This window comes from Homarus americanus, unplaced genomic scaffold, assembly GCF_018991925.1.
Source record: "Homarus americanus isolate GMGI-L3 unplaced genomic scaffold, GMGI_Hamer_2.0 scaffold48016, whole genome shotgun sequence".
Taxonomy (NCBI): domain Eukaryota; kingdom Metazoa; phylum Arthropoda; class Malacostraca; order Decapoda; family Nephropidae; genus Homarus; species Homarus americanus.
This window is the reverse complement of record NW_024755055.1, coordinates 473239-493679: the sequence shown is the minus strand read 5'-3', so window position 1 is coordinate 493679 and position 20441 is coordinate 473239. Positions and strand designations below refer to the sequence as shown.

At 39.3% G+C, this 20441-nt stretch overlaps 1 protein-coding gene across 8 annotated transcripts in view; it reads right to left on the bottom strand.

Annotated features, from left to right (window-relative positions):
• The window catches only part of LOC121856280 (protein unc-13 homolog A-like), a gene marked incomplete at its 5' end in the record, with an annotated part of 53882 nt that overhangs the window by 19520 nt on the left and 13921 nt on the right, over positions 1-20441 (bottom strand). For all 8 annotated transcript variants that reach the window (XM_042351710.1, XM_042351715.1, XM_042351714.1 and 5 more), the window contains 9 exon segments: positions 496-566; positions 1854-1967; positions 2680-2844; positions 3695-3820; positions 4078-4236; positions 5186-5336; positions 6098-6417; positions 14250-14376; positions 15648-15789. In XM_042351710.1, the coding sequence (XP_042207644.1) occupies positions 496-566; positions 1854-1967; positions 2680-2844; positions 3695-3820; positions 4078-4236; positions 5186-5336; positions 6098-6417; positions 14250-14376; positions 15648-15789 (1375 nt within the window).

Sequence of the window (20441 nt, the reverse complement as noted above, 5' to 3'; positions counted from 1 at the left end):
ATTTTCGAGTCCCAACGTCAGTGATTGCGCTGTGTACGGACAAAATTTTTGTTTGTAATTCACTTTAAAATGGCTGGCAAGCTTAAAAGTGAGAGTTTTGTGGTGCTGAGAAGAAAAAGAGACCCATTTTAGATTTTCTATGTATTATTTAAGCATTTTCGACTTACGACCATTTCGACTTATGACCTGGATTTGGGTCCCTAACCCAGTCGTAAGTCAGGGAGCAGCTGTAATCAATGCCCAAAGGAAATCCAAGATTTTTTTTTTTATTACACATCTCATAATTCCACTTTAAACCTAGAGTCAACCAATCAAAGTGCCGCCATTCTCATGTCTAAGGGTTGACAACCACAGTACTCCACTCTGAAGGATATTTATAATACAGGAGTGTCTGCCATAAAGATATTTTTATCCTGATGCACTTATGAAAAACAAATTCATTTAGGTTTTGATTTCAAGTGGATTTCTGCCTGGATCAAAGAGACAGATACTCACGCTGGGTATTCAGGCACTTGGTCTTTGTAGGGAGGCACGTCCTTCACGTAGTTATTGTACAACCACTTCACCTACGGGAGAGAAGAAGATAAGGGGTTCAACACTACTCGTGAAACTGTATCTTATAAACCAATACTTTACAACCTTTATAAAATCTCCCACAATAATACAGGAATGGGACTGTAATCTACTAAGTTCCATTGTCCTGTGAATAAAAAAATACGTACATAAACTTTTCTCAATAAATTTCTTAAGCTTTGTGATTATTGGAAGTTTGGTAAAAGTAAAAGTATGTAAAACTAACCCTTCCTTAAAAATCCTGGATCTTATTTGGGATTCATTTAAAGGATCATACCCCATTATCAGAGACTCTTTTAAGGTAGGTTATATCCATCTACTTACTGTAATACCATATACATCTGAGAGACTTTCATATAATAACACAATCACTTATTAATCGACAAGAACAAAAAATAATACAGTAAACCCTCCCAATACTGGACTAATTCTTGCAAGCGTTGTCCTATATTGGGAGGATTCTGTTAATGAGAATATCCAGTAATGAGAAGTCCATCATTGAGAAGGTTGACTGTATAATTAATCTGGCAAATCAGGCAAATAAATTATTGGGTCTTATAAGAAGGTCGCTCAGATATCTAGACGGCTCGTCCCTCGTAACGATCTTCAAGATTGAAGTGCTTCCCCATCTGGAGTACTGTCACCCCGTCTGGTCCCCGAGATATGCTAGGGACTGTCGGTCGGTTGAAAATGTTCAAAGGAGGGCCACCAGACTGGTGCCTGCACTTCGGCACTTCAGCTACCCTGAGAGATTGGAGCACCTGAACTTGCCTAGCTTATACTACAGACAGGCAAGGGGTGACCTAATTGAGGTGTACAAGCATATCAGGGGGCACTACTCGGACGAGTGTCCTTACTCGGAGCTGGCGGACGCTCGCCCCACAAGGGGTCACAGCTCAAGATTGAAGAAGCTGCAAGTCCAGAAAACTGTGAGGGCAAACTTTTTCGGAGTGAGAGTTGTGAACGGCACTGAGTGTGAACTCTTTCAAGACAAGACTTGACCAACACTGGAGCAGGTTCAGGTACATTCAGGAGCCGGTGCATGCCCAGTATTTGCCAACAGCGCATAACAGAGTCGTGACCGATCGCCCAAGCGGCTAACGAGCCGATCATTTGGTGAAGATGATAAAAGAAAAGGAAAAGTACAATAACCAGAGACGTCACCAAACGCCCAAGCGGCTAACGAGCCGATCAGTGGTGAAGAGGATAAAAGTAAAGTAAAAGTTGATAACACTAATCTGGGTAAAAAGGATGGGTTATATAAAGTGTTGAGACGTTACCTTGAAGTGGAGGTTCATGTACTCGCTGCTCTTACACAGACGATGTTGCTCATGTTCCTCGAGGGCATATTTGATGTCCACGGCAAACATGCTCCACATCGTCGACGCAGAAAGCTGAAATAAAATACTTCACATACACAACTGACAAACATACAAGACAAACTTAACACAGGATAATATAACATTGTCTAGTGAGTTAATAGGTTGTGTGTAGTTCTTCCTCCTGTATTTGGTGATTAGTGAGTACTAGTTAATGTCAGGTCATCATATGTTATTACGGTACAGTCGTTATCTTGAAATAATTATTCCCTTGTTAGAGATATTTGTAATTAACCTTGTAGATGATTAATATGTTATCTGTTCAATTGTTCAATACCTGATATACTGTATTGAATACATCTAAAACACTCACAAATGGACACTTAATAAGTCATAACTCATCTATTCAATAATCCCTATTCTGTGTAACTAGAGCACTTGTGTTTCAAACTTGATGTAGTGGTCAGAGAAGTAGATACAAGTACCCTACACAACATTCACCTAATCATACATCGAGTATTTCCTTTAAATTTTTCATCGTTCAACTTTTTAACCCCTTGTGCACGGGGTCCTCTCTGAGCTGAATAAAGACATTAGCCACGTAAAATATTAAAAGTGGCGTCCCAGTGGTGATGGCGATAAATATTCATAATTACAGTACCTAACACATCAAGAGAGAGCAAGCAAGCACACACGCACACCTGATAGCTCTATGTACCCTCTCACACACACTCGGTATAGCACTCATTACACACCTGTCCAATGCGGTATATCACTCATTACACACCTGTCCAATGTTGAACTCCTGGGGGAACTGGTTGAGGACGGGGGCATAGCTGTTCTTGTCCTCCTCGATGACTGAGACGATGAGGGCAATCAGCTTGTGCCAGAAGTCTACGCTCTCCAGCCGAGGCCCCTGCTCTCCCCCCTCCTTCTTCTCAGATGGGTCCACCTAAGACAACACAGAAGCATCAGTTTGTGTCTTGGGAAGTCAATGGGTAATGCAGAGTGTGTGTGTGTGTGTGTGTGTAGAGGAACTACTTCTCTATGCAAGTTCCCTCCTATAGTCTATTTTATATTCATTATATTGACTTAGGTTACATCATTACCATGCTATCTCATCACCATCTCGTGTTTAACCCTTACAGCTGCCACTACCACACCTAATAAATTCACCTTTTATGATATTTCTCAGATAAAGACAAAAGGAATAATAAACATCAAGAAGCTAATGGAATAAATATATCTGGGAAAAGCTTATCATCTCATTACTGGAACATATATTGGTAGATAGAACTTTTATCTTATTAGTAAATGGTATAGTAACATGTTGTAAAATTGGTTTCTAACTAATACTTGATGCAATGAGTTTTTGTTTTTCTGAGCCAAATTCACAACTATTACCTTCATGTGTCCTGACATTTATATCACTACTATGAATATCTGCAATAACAAAAACATTTACTTGTCATCAACAAATTATAGAAATTCCTTTAAAATGATGATACTACATTGAGTATAAATTTTGAAGTAATTATAATGAACTAGTAAATTATACCTGAAACAGCTTTGTCATTATTCTTGTTCTTACACATGCAGTGCCTCATGTTCTTACCCGGAGTACCTCATGTTCTTACCTGCAGTGCCTCGTGTTCTTACCTGGAGTACCTCATGTTCTTACCTGGAGTACCTCATGTTCTTACCTGGAGTACCTCATACTGTTACCTGGAGTACCTCATACTGTCACCTGGAATACCTCATGTTCTCTGCACAGCCACAACAAAGACAATGATCTACACTACCTGAAACTCTCTATTGTAAAGCTCGTAGCAGTTCTCAAAGAGGAACTGGTAGGTAGACTTGAGGCAGGCGATAGCACAGTCTTTCACGACAACACTGGCTCGTGGTGGTGATGACAGCTCTTGTACCTGTGGAAGCCCAAGACAACTAGAGTCACACAGAATCCTGATACACATCATTTGAGGGACTTAGGGAGGGAGAGAGGGAGAGAAGGAGAGAGGAAGGAAGGAAGGAAGAAAAGTTGATCTGGTTACTAAAATCATTCTTTCACTCAATTGGATTACATATTTCATTCCCTCCTTGGCAAAAGAAAAAAAAGATAAATCAGACATATAAAGTGACAGCAAGAACCAAACAAGATAATCACTACAGCAAATGGTCTTACTTTCATCCTGAAGAAGGTGATAGAGGTGAGGAGGTCGACAGTGGATTTGAGATCTTGGAGCTTCTCATTGGAGCTGGCTGGGAAATTATTGCGGTACATGGACAGGTCAATCCGCAGCGAGTTGTGTAGTTGGTCGAGCAGCTTAACAAACTTCTCTTTCTGTGGTGAACAAGATATGATTAGATGAGTGAGTGAGTGAGTGAGTGAGTGGATGGATGAATAAGTGAGTAAGTGATATCTTTATCATATATAAACACATACTACTACTACAAATAATAATTAAAAAATATCCTCTGAAATTTTCTGTCTGTCCCACTTTTTATGAACAAATAATTATGTAATGTGTATAGAAAAGAAGTGAAAATGTCCTGTAATTTCTCCACTTTATATTTCTATATTCAGATGAAATTCTTATGCTAAATATATTCTCCTTCAAACAATGGTATTATTTTAGTTATGTAAAATCATTTGGGGATTTTGTCATTTCCAATATATAGATTTAATAATTCTATGACTGTTTTCTTCTATGACATTTACCTCGTAGATGTCAAATAACAGAGATATTGGATGTGTTTTATTCTCTTGTTAATATCATACTAGTATACAGGAACACCTGTCACCTGCTCACTTTCTTAACAACTGACCAACTCTACCTGAACGTACTCTCACGTCGACAAAATACGTAAAATTACACCATGACTCTTTAATAAAGTTGCTTTCATTGGTACTAGTTATCAAAATAAGTACTTTCTGTTTAATATGGCAGAGGGTTAGCCCCCCCATCTAGGAAGTTAGGTAAGGTTAGATAGCTTTCTTTGGTTGCTTAGGTCAGGTTCTATTAGGTTCATTATTATTCACTTGTGACTGAAGTGTATAGAATGAAAGTTATACTCAAAATGATGAGACATCTATTGCGTGTGTTAAAAATCCCAGATTCCATGATTGTACCAAACTAAAATTTTACCCAAACAATATCAGATTTCATATTTTTATCCATACTGATTTAAACTACATTGACATACATTATAATCATACATACATTAATTTTTCTGTTACTTTCATCATTTATATTGATTTTTTCTTTTGGGTAATGAAGGTTCTTACTCACCCCAAAGTTAGAGGCTGCAAATCTATCAGAGGCAGAAACAGCGGAAGAGGCCGTAGTGTGGGCGTAGAAGGCATTAATGTTGGCTAGCAGCGTGGACATGACCGCCGGCACTCCTGGACACAAGTACTTGGTCGACAGGCAGTGGAAGTGACTGTGTGGGGACAAGGAGGTAAACATTGTGGATGGAGGAGAGAGAATCGTGACATAGCAAAGGACATCATGAACGGTAAATGAAAGTGATATTGTGGAAGAGTAAATGATAAATGAGACAAATAAAGAACCGTGGAAGAATGTGAAGATATTTTGGGCATTAAAGTGGGGAAAAATGGAAGCACAAAGGAAAGTGTTTAAATACTGTTAATTATCATCTAAATTATGTTCCACGAGAGTGACAATTACCTGTACACAGACACGCCTCTTCATTTACAGGTATCTATCACTTTAATGTTTTCAAGATATGTTTAATCAGCTTGTTTATATGTGAGGGATGGTTATAATAAGGTATAACTGGACAGGTAAAGGACACAAATTATATAAAACATAACTTCACCAACACTTCACTATAATCTTCATAAGTGATACTGACAATTGTGTGGAACATCATAACTTCCTGTGACATTTATTTATCATATAACTGGTGATGGAGCTTAGGACTTTTATAAATTATGTCTCAGCTAATATAGATATAGTATAAATAAATTAATATCACACAAAATGATTTCTAGTAGAGGGACAGTAAGAATACTTTCAGAGATCTATCAGTCCCTAGACACGGGATTTAGAGCATGAAAAAGTCTACGGTCGCAGCCAGCCACGTTTCACTTACTCGCGTTAAAAATTCATATACAGTGTAATGTATTATAAATCTAAGGTATCTCTCTGACCTGTAAACCTCAGCCCACAGATACTCACGTCATGGCCTGGTATATGCTCTCGATGCCGTATCTCATGGCAAACTCATCGACGATATCCTGCGCGTGGTCGTCAAAATAGACTTTCCAGGCATCGTCGCCCTTGGCTTGTGGAAGCTTGACAGCACCGCCATCCACTTCACAGAGGTAGTGGAAGAGGTTCTCGTGCAGGCAAGTGTATTGTACGTGGTAAGGCGCAACCTTCTCCTCGCCCTTGATTTCAACCGAGATGTGTAATCTAATGGCACCCGACACTGCTGATTTGTCTGTGCGTTTTTCCAGGTTGTACCACACGTCCATCTCGCCTGACAGAGTTCGGACCTACAATGGGATGAAGAAGATATAGTGAGCATCATACACAGTCAACAAGAGTAATTTGACCAGACATAGACTTATAATACAGGTTTGACCCGAGTACGAGTGAGAGGTGTGGTAGTGACCTCAGAACCAGTACAAGGTGTGGTAGTGACCTCAGAATCAGTGTGAGGTGTGGTAGTGACCTCAGAATCAGTGTGAGGTGTGGTAGTGACCTCAGAATCAGTGTGAGGTGTGGTAGTGACCTCAGAATCAGTGTGAGGTGAGGTAGTGACCTCAGAATCAGTGTGAGGTGTGGTAGTGACCTCAGAATCAGTGTGAGGTGTGGTAGTGACCCCAGAACCAGTGTGAGGTGTGGTAGTGACCTCAGAACCAGTGTGAGGTGTGGTAGTGACCTCAGAACCAGTGTGAGGTGTGGTAGTGACCTCAGAATCAGTGTGAGGTGTGGTAGTGACCTCAGAATCAGTGTGAGGTGTGGTAGTGACCTCAGAATCAGTGTGAGGTGTGGTAGTGACCTCAGAATCATTATGAGGTGTGGTAGTGACCTTAAAACCAGTATGAGGTGTGGTGGTGACCTTAAAACCAGTATGAGGTGTGGTAGTGACCTCAGAAACAGTATGAGGTGTGGTGGTGACCTTAAGACCAGTATGAGGTGTGGTAGTGACCTCAGAATCAGTATGAGGTGTGGTAGTGTCCTTAAAGCCAGTATGAGGTGTGGTGTTGACCTTAAAACCAGTATGAGGTGTGGTGGTGACCTTAAACCAGTATGAGGTGTGGTAGCCTAAAACCAGTATGAGGTGTGGTGGTGACCTTAAAACCAGTATGAGGTGTGGTAGTCAGAATCAGTATGAGTAGTGTCCTTAAAGCCCTTAAAACCAGTATGAGACCTTAAAACCAGTATGAGGTGTGGTGGTGACCTTAAGACCAGTATGAGGTGTGGTAGTGTCCTTAAAACCAGTATGAGGTGTGGTGGTGACCTTAAAACCAGTATGAGGTGTGGTAGTGTCCTTAGAACCAGTATGAGGTGTGGTAGTGTCCTTAAAACCAGTATGAGGTGTGGTGGTGACCTTAAAACCAATATGAGGTGTGGTGTTGACCTTAAAACCAGTATGAGTGTGGTGGGGACCTTAAAACCAGTATGAGTGTGGTGGTGACCTTAAAACCAATATGAGGTGTGGTGGTGACCTTAAAACCAATATGAGGTGTGGTGTTGACCTTAAAACCAGTATGAGGTGTGGTGGTGACCTTAAAACCAGTATGAGGTGTGGTAGTGTCCTTAGAACCAGTATGAGGTGTGGTAGTGTCCTTAAAACCAGTATGAGGTGTGGTGGTGACCTTAAAACCAGTATGAGGTGTGGTGTTGACCTTAAGACCAGTATGAAGTGTGGTGGTGACCTTAAAACCAGTATGAGGTGTGGTAGTGACCTCAGAATCAGTATGAGGTGTGGTAGTGTCCTTAAAACCAGTATGAGGTGTGGTAGTGTCCTTAAAACCAGTATGAGGTGTGGTAGAGACCTTAGAACCAGTATGAGGTGTGGTAGAGACCTCAGAACCAGTATGAGGTGTGGTAGTGACCTCAGAATCAGTATGAAATGTGGTAGTGTCCTTAAAACCAGTATGAGGTGTGGTAGTGACCTCAGAATCAGTATGAGGTGTGGTAGTGTCCTTAAAGCCAGTATGAGGTGTGGTAGTGACCTTAAAACCAATATGAGGTGTGGTGGTGACCTTAAAACCAGTATGAGGTGTGGTAGTGACCTTAAAACCAGTATGAGGTGTGGTAGTGACCTTAAAACCAGTATGAGGTGTGGTAGTGACCTTAAAACCAGTATGAGGTGTGGTAGTGACCTTAAAACCAGTATGAGGTGTGGTAGTGTCCTTAAAACCAATATGAGGTGTGGTAGTGACCTTAAAACCAGTATGAGGTGTGGTAGTGTCCTTAAAACCAATATGAGGTGTGGTAGTGACCTTAAAACCAGTATGAGCCATGGAACAGTGCCTACAGACATGCTCTCCTGCTCACTAAGTCTCCTGCTTACACAAAACTGGGAAACTTTGACCAAACTTTCAACAAACTTTGACCAAACTTTTTCCTGTAATGATCTGGGCGTGGTAATTGTTCCAAGCGATGTGCACCAAACTTATGTTAACTTTGGGACAGTCGTATAGGACGGACACACACACATGCAGTGGGTTAATGTTTGCCAATGGTTATATGATCTGCCTTTGTGTATTTTCGTGTAGTTAATGATTTGAGGATAAAATAATACCTGTCCAGTAAACCCTCTCAATAAAGGACTTGCAAGAATTAGTCCGGTATTGGGAGGGTTTATTGTATGCAGTTTATCATACGAAATAGGGACCATTTTCTGATTAAACCTTAAATTCTAACTACAGTGAAACCTCTATTTAACGAACTATATGGAGAGGAAAGTCCACTATATCAAGGGTCTGTTAGATGTGAAACCCTCATATAATAGATTACACGGAGAGACAAGTTCGTTATATGGAGGTTTCACTGCTTTTATCAAATTGGAATAACATTATTTTTATTGATGTAACTTTATGTAAATTAAATCATATGTGGTAAAATTTGCTTTGTTTCATTTTAGACTATTTTATTTTTTTATTCACAACCACAATGAAGTATAAATAAATCATACTTAAATTAGGTTAGTTTGGTTTAATAATTAATAGTAATGACGTTCTTTGCGTAATGTTTACCGATATATTCATCTTAATATACAGGTTAAATTCAGTCTTTAAAAAAATATAGTGAGTATAATTATTTACTCTACCATATATAATTATGGAGATTAATTAATAAATGCTAAATTAAATGATCATACGCATCTATAATTCAACTTCTATACACACGTACTTTTATATATTAAATATTAACCCTAAGTCAGAATGAAACAGACTGAAATAAGCACAAAGACCTTAAATGAAATAGAGTAAAAGACCTTCTGCTGGGAGAAACTTATACTATATTCTTTAACTTTGAAATTTATACGACTGTAGGTACCATTAGGGAGTCACATCCTAACAACTCAATTTAACATGTACAGTATATGGTTCATTATATACACGAGGTACTGTGAACTGAGTATGGTGGGTGTATTAAGTTGAGACTATGAGTGTAAATATTTCTTAAGAGAGTTAGTTAGCTAGGCTGTTTGTGATTGGTTAAGAGTTCGTGTTATTTCTAGTGATCGTCAGTAAGGCTGTTTGTGATTGGTTAAGAGTTCGTGTTATTTCTAGTGATCGTCAGTAAGGTTGTTTGTGATTGGTTAAGAGTTCGTGTTATTTCTAGTGATCGTCAGTAAGGTTGTTTGTGATTGGTTAAGAGTTCGTGTTATTTCTAGTGATCGTCAGTAAGGCTGTTTGTGATTGGTTAAAGTCCATGATGTTATGAGGTTTTTTTAAAGAATTGGTCGTGGTTATATTCGTGTTTCTAAATGAGAGAAAACAGCATTAGCCAATTATATATAACTTAATTATTCTATGATTGATTCAATTAGGTAAGGTTATTCGGATTAGGTTGATTAGTTAGCTGATTAGTTAATTGGTTAGTCATTAAGTACAGTATTACCAAATAATCCAATCTCTCAGCTAAGAAAAAGTACAGTACAACCAAATCTTGGAATGTGGAAGGCTTGTAATTTATGTCTTATGGCTGAAAGAAAGCAATTGAGGGTTTCTATTTACGATATGTCCCCGTTCCGCTATCCAATTATGATACCAGATTGCAGGCACCAGTAAATAAATCCCCAAATAAGAAATGTGTTTTATTTTACATGGAAATGATATCTGGCGTTAGGGGGATTACATTCATCCTGTGTGTTGGCCTTGATAGTGTGTGTGTGTGTGTGTGTGTGTGTGTGTGTGTGTGTGTGTGTGTGTGTGTGGGTGTAGCAGCAAGATTTTATACATTGTACTGATATTATTATTATTGTCATCATTTTTATTAGTTATTATTATTATTATTATCATCATCGTTATTTTAAGAGTAAGATAAATGCATTAACGACACAGTAATTATTTCGGTGCTTCTGTAATTAGTGAAACCAATAACCATACGGAATTATTAACACTTTGTCCTCTTAGCCACGAATCACCTTGTTAGAGCGGAAAATAGTTTGCTATTATAATTGAAAAAAGACTTGTAGATAGGAGTCGACAGCGCCAGGCATTACATCCGCCCTACAGTAATACACTTTCAAGGATGATAGAATAATGTTCACCCGCCTTTTGGCATCATCAGCAGTCTCTCTCTCTCTCCACTCACAAGTTCCCCTGAAGTTCTCGAAGAAAAATGTGATGAATGAAAGTCTTCCTCACTATTTCCTAATTGGGTGTAAATTATCTAAAGTTATCCTTCCAATTTGTGAAAACTTGTTCCCAATTAGTGGATAGAGGCGAGATTACTCTGTGTGTGTGTGTGTGTGTGTGTGTGTGTCTGTGTGTGTTCCATCAAACGTAAACAGGCATCTTTACCACATAATTAAACTTAAAAAAAAAATAAAATAAAATTGTGACGTGGAAATACAAAATAAATAATTTTCATCACGTAAGAGCAAAAATCTCTATACCTACCCCATGTTCCTACGTTCCTACCTCCCATAACACCCTCCCTACCTCACTAATGAATTCCTTTTATCCACAACTTCACTATTCTCGGAAATATAGATGGATTATAGATCTATCCTCAATAATCCAACTTGAAGCAAAAAAAAATAAAAAAAACGTCTAGTAATTTCTACGTCATCCCGGATACTTTCTTAATCAACAAACGGCACAAAAGTTGATCAGAAACCCGTCACTGTCAACACAACCTCCCCAATCCTTTGTCAACAACTGAAGGTTATAATGAAATGGTGTGTATTGTGAGATATTGTAGTGGTTGTAATGTGGAGGGGAAGACACTGTGGTAGGGGAGTTTAGACAGACAGACAGACAGACAGACAGACACATGTACACACACAAATAAACACATATACTGTACACACAAAGAGAGAGAGAGACACACACACACAGATATACACACACACACACACTACCAAGCAGATATAATCATTCTATAATTCGCCAGTTAACCCCACATAGTCGATCTGAACAACAAATTATAAGCTTTTGAAATCAATTATATGATTATCCGCCAATTATCACAAAAGGCTATGTTTAAGCTTAACTAAAAATAAGCTTAAAACATGGCCCTCTCATTCCCTCTCTCCCTTCTGTAACTCTCCTCTCATTCCCTCTCTCCCTTCTGTAATTCTCCTCTCACTCACTATTTCAATCCTCCCTCTCTCTTCTTCTCCTCCTTCCTTCCTCCTTTTCTCTTTCCTTCCCCCTCCTGCCTCCCTTTTCCATCTACACACTCCCTCTTTCCCTCCTCCTTCCAAACCTTCATTCTTTCCCTCCTCCTTCCAAACCTTCTTTCTTTCCCTCCTCCTCTGCCCTCTCACCATCAACACACACACACACACACACACACACACACACACACACACACACACATATATATATCAACAAACTCTACGAAAAACGCATAAAAAGGACTTAACATTCAGGCGGCACAGCGGAGAATCAGTACAGTGCTACTTTATAGGTCAGGGAGTGCCAGTGCCAACCTACGACGGCCTAGAGAGTGCCTGTTTTTTTTCTAACCCAGCCCCAAAAGATCACAGTGCCAGTGAAAAAATGGCAATTGTTTTGTATTGTGTCATTTTCGTTGTTTAGCAGTGCGTGGGGGGGGATACCAGCGCCATATTTGTTTTGATTTCTCTTGTGTTGTTTTCGTTGTTTAGCAGTGAGTCTTCCAGAGAGAGCAATCATCCTCAATTACCTTATCTAGTTATAACACCTCTCTATAACTTCCCATCAACGTGAGAAATAAAAAATAATGATAATGAAAGAGAATAGGGGGACGTAGGGAGGATTAAAAACAAAGGAGAAACGGAGTAGATAATATTAGATCCCACAATCGTTTCCAATTAATAAAACAATAGATTCCAATCCTCAATAAAGTATAATGGAAAAGGGATTGGAATTAACGTATTCTATGATGACGATCTCTATGATAAGATGTTTAAGGGGTGACTCAAATTCTCACATAAATACACATTAATGAGATGGAGTCTATATTCTGTATATAACGACCTACAATTCCCTCCATCTATATAATACAAGTTCTTCCTTCTACAGTATTAAATAATATTATATCCTCCATCTATATAACTCAATTGCTCCATCCCGCCACCTTCTCCAGCTATATCAATAACAACTCCACCACACCACCATCTCGACCCCTCCATCTATATCAATAACCACTCCATCCCACCGCCCTTTGCTCCTCCATCTAGACAAGGCGAGATCCTGATAGCACAAGAGAAAGCAATAAACACAGACCAGACCCACGGGAGGAGGAGGAGGAGGAGGAAGAGAGGCAGGAGGAGGAGAGGCAGGGGGAAGTTTTTTGAGGAGGTGTATGAGGGAGTGGGTGAGCAGGAGAGGGCGTCAGAGAAGGAGGGGTGGGAAGAAGGGGGTGGAGGAGGAGGAGAGGGAAGGGAGTCAGAGTCAGAGAAGGGGCATCGTAGAGGGAGGAAAAGGAGGAGGTGGGGGAGGGTGTCGGAGGAGGAGGAGGAGGAGGAGGAAGAGGAAGAAGGGAGGGTCGGCGGTCTTCCTGCTGTAAAATTCAACAAGGCCATCATCACATGGACCCCGTTTGTAAGGATCCTCTTCTCCTACACCTCAGGGGCTTCACCGCTCAATAGGACCTGTTGCTGGGGGCACGGTGGAATAGGATACTAAGAGGTAAGGTAGGATACTAGGAGGTGGGATAGGATACTAGGAGGTGAGGTAGGATTCTTGTAGGAGGTGAGGTAGGATTCTTGGAGAAGGTGGGATAGGATTCTAATAGGAGGTGAGGTAGGATTCTAAAAAGGCTTAAAAACGTGGGATAGGAATCTTGTACTAAACTTCTCAAGACTGGGGCCCATTAGAACTGGAACTCTTGAGACTGGGGCCTATCTGACCAACCTGGGGCCCACATAACAAGGGCCCTACGAACCTCTAGGGGGCCTCTCGACTCTCGCTCCCAGAAACACTTGTTGTAAGGTACCCTTGTGAACATTAACATATAAATCACTGCCCCCGTGTTTATACCAGCGTGACGTGGCCTGAGAGAGAGAGAGAGAGAGAGAGAGAGAGAGAGAGAGAGAGAGAGAGAGAGAGAGAGAGAGAAACCACTTGGCTATCAACCACTTAAAGAGTTCATTTCCTATCTATCTATCACCATACACACGATATAAAGCGACTCACAGCGCAAATACTAATTCACAACTCTTAATAACATGTCACAATGTATCCCAGGCTACGTCGTCACAAGTTCATTCCCCAAAGCCGACAAAAATAAATCATTTATGAATTCTATTAATTATTTCCCGTTCTCTGTGGAGTGTATGTAGGGGAGACTGACTTATTTTACCCACCCAGATGGTGTTGTGTCACTGTTCTATTGTAAGTTATCTGAAAATTACTATTAATTAAGTTGTATGTTCAAATAATCAAAAATAGTGTTTGTGTTATGATAGGGAATGATATATAAGTTTCCCATGAATTGTTGGAATGGGAGGAATATAGAAAATGGGAATTTAGTTATACAGAAAAAAGGAATTCGGAACACAAAAATGGGAATCAGGAAAACAGAAAATGGGAAGAGAGAACCACAGAAAACGGAGATATAGAACCACAGAAAACAGAGATATAGAACCACAGAAAACGGAGATATAAAACCACAGAAAACGGGACAAAAAAACACCATCATCCAACCTTACCTCAATAATAGTCTGCCCCAAGAAGTCATCACTCTCCCTCGTGAGTTTTTGGCGCAGTTTGGACTTGATGTCGTTGTCCTCATCCCAGACCCTCACCTTAATCCTGTCACTAGAGTTGTGGCATTCACTGTTGACGAAATAAATAACATGGTGAGAAAGTGATTGGTAAGGATAATGATTATGATGAGTTAAGTGAATTAAAATATTGCTTCATTGAATAATAATAATAATAATAATAATAATAATAATAAAAGTATGATGATGACAATAACAATACTAATTAGGCAGCAACAACAACTACTACTACTACTACTACTACTACTACTACTACTACTACTACTACTACTACTACTACTACTACTACGAATAATAATAATAGTAGTAGTAATATAGATGATGATAATAGTAAATAATAATAAAAACAAAAACTATAATAAGAATAATAAGACAAAAACATCAATAAATCATAATAATAATAATAATAATGACAACAAAGAATAATGATAATAATACTAATAAACTGTCATTAATAGGACATAGTCATTAACAATCACCGTGCCTCAAAGATGTCCATTAAAATAAAAAGCAAAGAGTAATTAATGAAGATAAGGAGACATGGATAATGAGAGAGAGAGAGAGAGAGAGATAACAAATTAAACTTAAATATTATTACTGCTATTATTATTAGTATTCTCATCATTATTATTATTATCATTATTATTATTCCCATTCTCTATTTCAAGCACAAACTCGTGTAAAAATCATTGACCCGAACGCGCGCCCCTCGACCCGACATTTCTGGTTAAATCAAAGACCTTGAGAAGTCGTTCGGCCTTCCTGAAGGGGTGAAGTTAGGGCCGGCAAATTGGAGTTCAGGTCCTCGAGGTTAAGATGATGGGCGTGCTGAAGGGCTCCCCTGAAGGCCCTGAAGAATGGGGGGGGGCGATAAGGGCCCAAGGAGGAGTGGTTGATTGTTTTTCACGTAAGTTACTGCTGGAGTATTGGGGATTGTATTCTTTGAGAGAGATTGGAGGGAAGTTTACAAATCACCACTAAATTATACGTCTTTTATCTAGACTCCAATTCTCAAAGGATCGTAAGGTCAATATTTTTCTATCTGATCACTTTTCAAGTCCCACTGAATCCTTATCTAAATATATAAACAAAAACAACTTCAGTACTCACAAACAAAACAGCTTTAGTACTCAAACCGTACAGCTTCAGTACTCACACAAAACAGTTTCAGTACTCACAAACAAAAGAGCTTCAGTACTCATAAATAAACTCTAATACTCACAAATAATCTCCAGTACTCATAAATAAACTCCAGTACTCACAAATGTACTCCAGTACTCACAAACCAACTCCAGTACTCAACCAAACAGCTTCAATACTCACAAGTAAAATTTCTCATTCCATACAGGGTTGAGCTCTTGCGGGACGGTGTGCGTTCTCTTCTTCACCTTGCCCACTTGGACGGTAACGTAGGGGTCAGAGGTGCCACTTTTGTCCTTAGCTATGAGGCCTTGGGCGCAGATCACTGTACGGGGGAAGAGAGGCAAGGCGAGGCGTCACACAGGGTGGTAATCTCATTCCAATTCTTGATTTTGTTCCCTCGATGTTATTGTTTCTTGGATTTCATTTTTTTGGGGGGGTGGGTATGTAAATGAGTTTATATATAATCAGGGTTAATTAATATTTCTGGAAGGTATATAATTTGATTTGTTTTTAAATAGATTATATTGGCTGATTATTTCTTAAGGGCATCCACAAGACTATTTTAAAAAGTGTTCAAAGTTCGTGTTTATTTACTCAACTGATTCCAATACAAGTCTTTTAAAAAACACTTAGGGTTACTTAATACCTCAATAAAAGATCTCCAATAACAAAAATTTCATACACATTATTGATGGCCAAAAAAAATAAAAAAATCTCAAATTACAAACTGATTTAATTAACATATCTCTGTAGGGCAAAAATATTCCTCTAAGGATAATTAATTACTTATAACTGATCAACCTAAGTAGGATAATTAATTAGTTATCATTCTCATTATCATTCAGCGTTGTAAAGTGATAATCAGGGAGTATAATTAGATAACCATGCCAACCACTCTGTTGTAACGAGCCTTAAGAAGCGCACACTGGAGTGATCATTGCTGGTGGTGGCGGGACACATGACACACCATATTATTAACGCATGTGTCCTATTAATGCATGTGTCCTATTAATGCATGTGTCCTGTTAACGCATGTGTCCTATTAATGCATGTGTCCTGTTAATGCATGTGTCCTATTAATGCATGTGTCCTATTAATGCATGTGTCCTGTTAATGCATGTGTCCTGTTAACGCATGTGTCCTGTTAATGCATGTGTCCTGTTAATGCATGTGTCCTGTTAATGCATGTGTCCTGTTAATGCATGTGTCCTATTAATGCATGTGTCCTATTAATGCATGTGTCCTGTTAATGCATGTGTCCTGTTAATGCATGTGTCCTGTTAATGCATGTGTCCTGTTAATGCATGTGTCCTGTTAATGCATGTGTCCTGTTAATGCATGTGTCCTATTAATGCATGTGTCCTATTAATGCATGTGTCCTATTAATGCATGTGTCCTATTAATGCACGTGTCCTATTTTGCATGTGTGTTATTAATGCATGTGTCCTATTAATGCATGTGTCCTATTAATGCATGTATCCTATTAATGCACGTGTCCTATTAATGCATGTGTCCTATTAATGCATATGTGTCCCAGTATGTCCTCACCCCAAAGACACATACATGATGGTTGGTTGACCTGTGTTGTGAGGGGGACACTGAGATGGGCCAAGTGTCCTATTGGGAATATGAAGGCAGCAAAGGTTTTATTTTTTCAGTTTGTGTTGTGTTTAAGCTTAAAACATTGTAGTTGTGTTGTGTTGTAAGCTTAAAACATTGCAGTTGTGTTGTGTTGTAAGCTTAAAACATTGTAGTTTGTGTTGTGTTGTAAGCGTAAAACATTGTAGTTGTGTTGTGTTGTAAGCTTAAAACATTGTAGTTGTGTTGTAAGGTTAAAACATTGTAGTTGTGTTGTGTTGTAAGCTTAAAACATTGTAGTTTGTGTTGTGTTGTAAGCGTAAAACATTGTAGTTGTGTTGTGTTGTAAGCTTAAAACATTGTAGTTGTGTTGTAAGCTTAAAACATTGTAGTTGTGATGTAAGGTTAAAACATTGTAGTTGTGTTGTAAGCTTAAAACATTGTAGTTGTGTTGTAAGCTTAAAACAGTGTAGTTGTGTTTGAGCTTAAAACATTGTAGTTGTGTTGTAAGCTTAAAATATTGTAGCTGTGTTGTGTTGTAAGCTTAAAACATTATAATGGTGTTGTGTCATAAGCTAAACACATTGTAATATAGTAGTGTTGTGTCGTAAGCTTAAATCATCATAGTAAGTGTCATAAGCTCAAAACACTTTAATAATAATAGTAATAATAATATATAGCATTGATTCATATAAGCTCACAAAACAAAAACTATTTCTGTGTTTCATATTCCTCACAACACAGGTACCAGGTCCTTAGATCACGACACTGGTTGAATAATATGCGTGCATGTTGGAGGAAGGATAAACTCGGCATCAACTGTTACTGTTATATACAAGACCAGAAGTCAGAGGGGGAAAAAAATATACAAGATAAGTGATAAAAAAAATGGCTGATGTCTCGTATACCATTTTTTATTATATATATATTTTTTAAAGTCCAGGTTCTTAGGACTCTGTGCAAGTCTTAGAATAGGGACAGTCCGGGGCAAGAAGAAGCTATGTATTATATATATTTTATATATATATATATATTCCCCCGGGAAGGCTGGTAATCTGGAGTCACTGTGTGTGTTTGTCAACCTTATTGATGACCAAATGTCCCTTTCTGGTCACCACTCTCGGTTTAAACTAATCTGGAGAAGGGGAGTTAGTTATAAGCTGTTTAGAGGGGGGGAGGGGGTATATAGAGAGAGGGGGGTGATCTAGGTGGCACTGGGGGTGGTGGAGGGGTGAAGGGGGTTTAAAGAAGGGCACTGTGGGGTGACGAGTGGCACGGAGGGGGGGTCGGAGGGGGTTTGTCAGCCGATAAGATCCTGGCCCGATGTGGCACTACACTTGTGGTAGAGTTGGAAGGTGACCTGACCCTACCCGCCAGCTGACCTGACCTGACCCTATATTAGGTTACAGGTCAAAACTAGGTCAATGGTTCTATTCTATACTGGGTGCGTTAAGACTGAGGGGGTTCATTCAAGGAGAGTTCGAATCCTTCCCATTAATGAACCAATTAGGGGGGGAGGGAGGTGGGAAGGAGGGGGGGAGAAGGGGGGGGAAGAAAGGGGGAGGGGGGAGGGAGGGAGAGGTCTTTGTCATCCTCGTCACCAAACTTGTGCACATTATCATACAGTAAAATAATAAAGAGATATAACTCATCATGCATCTCTTTATTTCCGGGTCTAGATAATAGATACGGGTCGTAATCAAGTGACTAGTGTTCATCCATCCTAGATCAAGTCATGTGAGTACCTAGAGTCACTTAACTAATGAATCTTACTTATTAAATTACTTCATGTATGAGTTTTGATGTTTTGAAATTGATTTAAATATTTTTTTGCCGTGTGTTTTATTGGTGAATGAGATTTATGGTATGTGGGAAGTGCATCAATATTGACGTAAGAACCATGATGTGATTGATTGAGTTCTCTAACCACGCCGTGATTGGTTGAGTTTCTCTTAACCAATCATCAGGTTTGACGTCACTGTTTAACTGATGACGTATCCACCTACGGTCTAATCTCGGAGCCAATCAACACACAGCCTTTCCTCTCTCTCTCTACATTACAGGTCACACTGCTTACAATTCCAGATAAGTTCCCACGAAATATCGCCTTTTATCATGAATGCAGAATAATGAGCGATATCTAGAGGGAAGAACCTTGAACTGTAAGGTAAGGACCGCGTGTCTACTCCCTGTAAGGCCACAACAAGCACTAAAACAGCACCAACAGCACTTCCCTATACGAGCACGGGCCCCACCTAGCCCCCCTGACCTCGGCTCTACGTAAACTATACCTCCTTGGGTTTACATGTTTACTCTCTACCAACTCCTAGAGGATTAACTCATCACCAACAGTACTCTAGGGTAAACTAGGATGGATATCTATTGTCTAGACCGGTGTGTGTGTGTGTGTTTGTGTATACCAGTAACTCGTTCCTCCATGAAGTTAACATGCTATCATGCTTCGTAATAATCAAATATGCTACGTAGAAGCCCATCATTTAGCATTATAAGTATTTTAACATCATAATCTTCAATAATTTCACTTTACTGTTAGTTATTACAAGTTGCCCCTTCAAAAAGAAACAAAAGCAAATTTAACAAGAGCCGGAAGGCGATAAAAAAATTCCGACCTAACTCTATGGAAAAAAAATTTAAACTGAATTTTTATTTAGTTCTTCAAAAAAATTTAGTCGTACCAAAAAAATAATTGTTTATCTCGAGGTTAAATTTAACGATATACGACTTTGGTGTTAATATTTTAGTTTTTTTGGGGGAGGTTAATTTATGTTAAAATCAGGCAGGTTAACTTCATGATAAATTAACTGGGGCAAAATACCTGCAAACGTGCCCAAATATGGACCATCCCGGTAACTATGGGTACTTTAGGCACCTGTGTCATGCCCTACCCTACTGATCCCCCCCCTCACCATGCCCAGGTAAGGGTATGGTGAGTATTCTAGCTGGGGGTCGGGCATAGAGGGGCATTCCGGGAGCATTAGACCACGGGGTATAAAAAAAATACGTGGTCACTCCAAGTATGTTTTAACACGACAAGGTTTCTAAAGGTATATCATGTTACTGAAAGAATCACTTAGAAACATGATGGAGTGATTAGTAGCATGTTGACGTGTTCTAGTCTAACTTTAAGGCAATTTAAAGTATGCTAAATATGCCTTAAAGTATCCTCGAATCACCTTCAATATGCTAGAATCATGCGGATATGCCAAGCGTCAATGCCATTCTATTAGGTAATCAAGAGGCTCAATGACCGATATTTAATGAGTCAATTTAAACTATTAAAGACCCTCCTGTTAAGACCCTCACGGTGAGAGGTCATCAACAGGGACCAATAAAGAGGTAGAATCAGTGAGAATCAGGGGATCAGTTCAGGCAAGT